This window comes from Cibotium barometz, chromosome 6 (assembly GCF_041138505.1).
Source record: "Cibotium barometz isolate CiBa-2024 chromosome 6, ASM4113850v1, whole genome shotgun sequence".
Taxonomy (NCBI): Eukaryota; Viridiplantae; Streptophyta; class Polypodiopsida; order Cyatheales; family Cibotiaceae; genus Cibotium; species Cibotium barometz.
The window spans coordinates 17,613,878-17,616,854 of NC_141051.1; the positions used below are offsets into that span (position 1 = coordinate 17,613,878).

Consider the following 2,977-nt stretch of genomic DNA (forward strand, 5'->3'; position numbering starts at 1 on the left):
AAAGGGGGGGAAAAGGACGTGTCCTATTAAAGATAGGACATAATATATGCCCATATTATCAGTCTTCTTCACTTTACCTAGCATTAAGGCATTTCTCAAATTTACTTATTAAATAATCAGCACATTATAGATTTTAAATAAGTGCCAATAATGAGCAAAACCTTTTAACCACCATATTCTTTGGGAAATCTTTAGGTCATAGGGACCACACATTTGTAGGCCCTTTCACAACAACTTTATGCTTGCAAGAAACATGACTAAGCTACTTTATGCTTGTCATTTGTGGACAGTCAATGCCTGTGAAAACATAAGATTGCATGTCTAAGCTAATTTGAGCTTCTCATTTGTGGACAATGCCGCCTATGAAAGCACAAGATTGCATAACTATTAAAACAAAAGATTGTAAGAATCATTAAGGCATAAGTAGAGTTTTTTTTTCTCATCACTTCATTAGAGCACATGCCCACATTACTTAAATATACACTGTCCTCAATAATAATTATGCACTCGGTAGAATGCAACACAAGGGCATGTACGACCAACAATGTGCACTAGCCAATCCGCCCCACTTGTGGGTGGCAGAAAGGTGGTACGAGGGTTTTCTTTTATTACACACACTATGGGAGAGAGAGTTGTAGTGTAAAAATACTACATAAAAAATACACAACTCTGATAGGGAATGTTAATATATTATTTAAAATACTTGAGACTTGAAGAATTGCGTGCCACTGATTTGTCAAATAAGGATTGACAAATGAGTGTGAAACGGCCCCCCCCACCACATGTTTTGGTCCCAACCACACAAATATGCTAAAGCTGTCCAATAAAAGTGTTGGAAAAAGCTATGCATTAGCATTGGGCGACAAAGGAGATGCGGGCTGTATATCCTTCACGGAATGATCTGGAAGCGTGGTAGCGTGCGTTGGTGATGAGATCTTGCTTGGTAACTGATACACCAATTAGCATTACATGAATTAGAGTTATGGCCATTAATCATCAGAATATGAGCGTGATTAGCAGCCAACCTACGTGTTAAAAGACATGTCAATTTTATTCACACAACATGAAAGAATCATTAATTAAATGCCTAACCTAGATTAATAAATTCTCATTTTCATTTACTTAACCAAAGTAAGATATTAAAATGTCTTACCAGATCAGATAGCTTTGCGGTAGCATCGATCTGTTTTTTCAATGAGAAGCGAAGATCTTGGAAGTCCTGCATGAGAAAAGGCTAAATAAATCATGATTTATTTTGTCAAATGATAATTAGCCCTAAGTAGGTCTAAAACAATGCTTACTGTTTTCAACTGCTCCACCTCAACATTCAATGTGTTTCTTAACTCGCCTAGTTCCTGGTGATTAGGAATATGTGTTAATCATGGGGAAAAAAAAACAAATGAAGGGGAAAAAATAATTATTGACTCAAAATTAGGGCTCTGAGGAGATCTTTGCCTGCCTATACGTCTGCACTTGATTGTCCAGCTTTCCTCGCCATTCTCTTAGGTCCTGCCAAGGCAATTAATTGACTTTAAATCCATGTCCTTGTTTATTGAAAAGAGAAAGAACAGAGTTACACTGCTTAATGATGGTAATTACCTTTCTTAGGCTCTGCACTCTTGCAAGAAGCTCGGCTTTAGACTCGTTGATGGCCTGTGAAGAAAAGGGCCAAAGGGGGGGGGGGGGGGGGGGGGGGGGGGGGGGGGGATAAGTGAATTTCTATCAAATTTCTGGGCGGTAAAAAGATTTGAAATAGGAACGAAGAATGAAGTTAAGTTTCATTTCTAGGGGAGAGAGAGAGAGAGAGAGAGAGAGAGAGGAGGAACGTACTTTGAAAGCCGTAGAATCTTGCCTGATGAGCATGCATTCTGCATTATTCTCGTCCCCCTGCGCGCAAAGAGACAATGAGGAAAAAAATCCAAGAGAAAGACCAAATTCTCGAGTGAGCGTGTACCTCAGGAAGGCGAGGAGGGGCTTTTGTGCAGGCAGGGGTGATCGGGGAAGAAGAAAGTGAGCTAGTCTCGGCCATAGCGTCAGGGAAGGCTTGCACTGACTGGGGATGTTGCTGTGTGTGTGTGTGTGTGAGTGCGCGGTTTACTGCCTCCCTTGTATTGTAGCTCCTTGAATCCTCCAACGGCTCCAGCCTAACGGCTAGTTCTGGGTGGCCCTTTCAAATTTTGAATAGTGCCCTCCTGGGTCTAGTTCACACACCCATTCACCAAGGCCCTTTACGCGCGCGCGCACACACACACACTACTACCCAACTTTTTTTTTGAATAGCACCCGAACTTGTATCCCGGGCAATTTATACACGAAGAAAAGCGTACTGTTTGCCCATGAACTCTGCCCCCATGAACTCCTATCCCTGTAGAGGACAGCTTACATGTAATGAAGTGCTAAGGCATAAAAAGTGGTAATGGCCCAAATAAAAGGGGCCATGGGCAAGGTCCAATGTGGGGGCCAAGGTAAGAAGTGTGTGTGAACATGGACAAAGTATATGACATAACTATAAGCCCTAATTGTACATAACTCTTAATAATTACTTTTTGATATTACTACTGAGTTACTAATCAAGCCTTGCTTAGCAAGCTTTCATGGAGAACTCTCCTATATCACAAACATCTATGTAAACAAGGTCTACGTATCCCTAGACTCCACGTTAACAAGTCTCCCTCTTTCTACCTTCCTTTCATAGCTCTCAGAGCCCTTGGCTTTGATCCTAGCAAATTTGAGCAACAATTCTATGAAATGCAAGGTTTCTTGATTTTCTTCAAAACCTTGATTCATGTATGAAATATTTCAAGCTAGTCATACTTAGATGAGACTTAGATTAGTGGACATGAGGATCATAGTAATGGACCTTAATTTTGATCTTGATCTTTCATCCATTTTTCTTGTTTTCTTGAATTTTCTCACATCCATGGCTGTAAAAAAAATCTTATCATAATAGGGTGATGGAAAAAACCTTGGAATGAGC

The 2,977-nt window shown here is 40.4% G+C and overlaps 1 protein-coding gene across 1 annotated transcript; it reads right to left on the reverse strand.

Moving 5' to 3' along the window:
- Window positions 1-416: 416 nt before the first annotated feature.
- On the reverse strand, window positions 417-2,132 carry LOC147637465 (uncharacterized). The gene is made up of 7 exons (XM_086798888.1): window positions 1,955-2,132; window positions 1,831-1,887; window positions 1,600-1,653; window positions 1,456-1,509; window positions 1,302-1,355; window positions 1,154-1,219; window positions 417-947 (listed from the first exon to the last, which is right to left on the reverse strand). The coding sequence occupies exons 1-7, from the start codon at window positions 2,027-2,029 to the stop codon at window positions 843-845; spliced, it is 465 nt and encodes a 154-aa protein (XP_086655014.1). The 5' UTR covers window positions 2,030-2,132; the 3' UTR covers window positions 417-842.
- Between the last annotated feature and the right edge of the window lie 845 nt (window positions 2,133-2,977).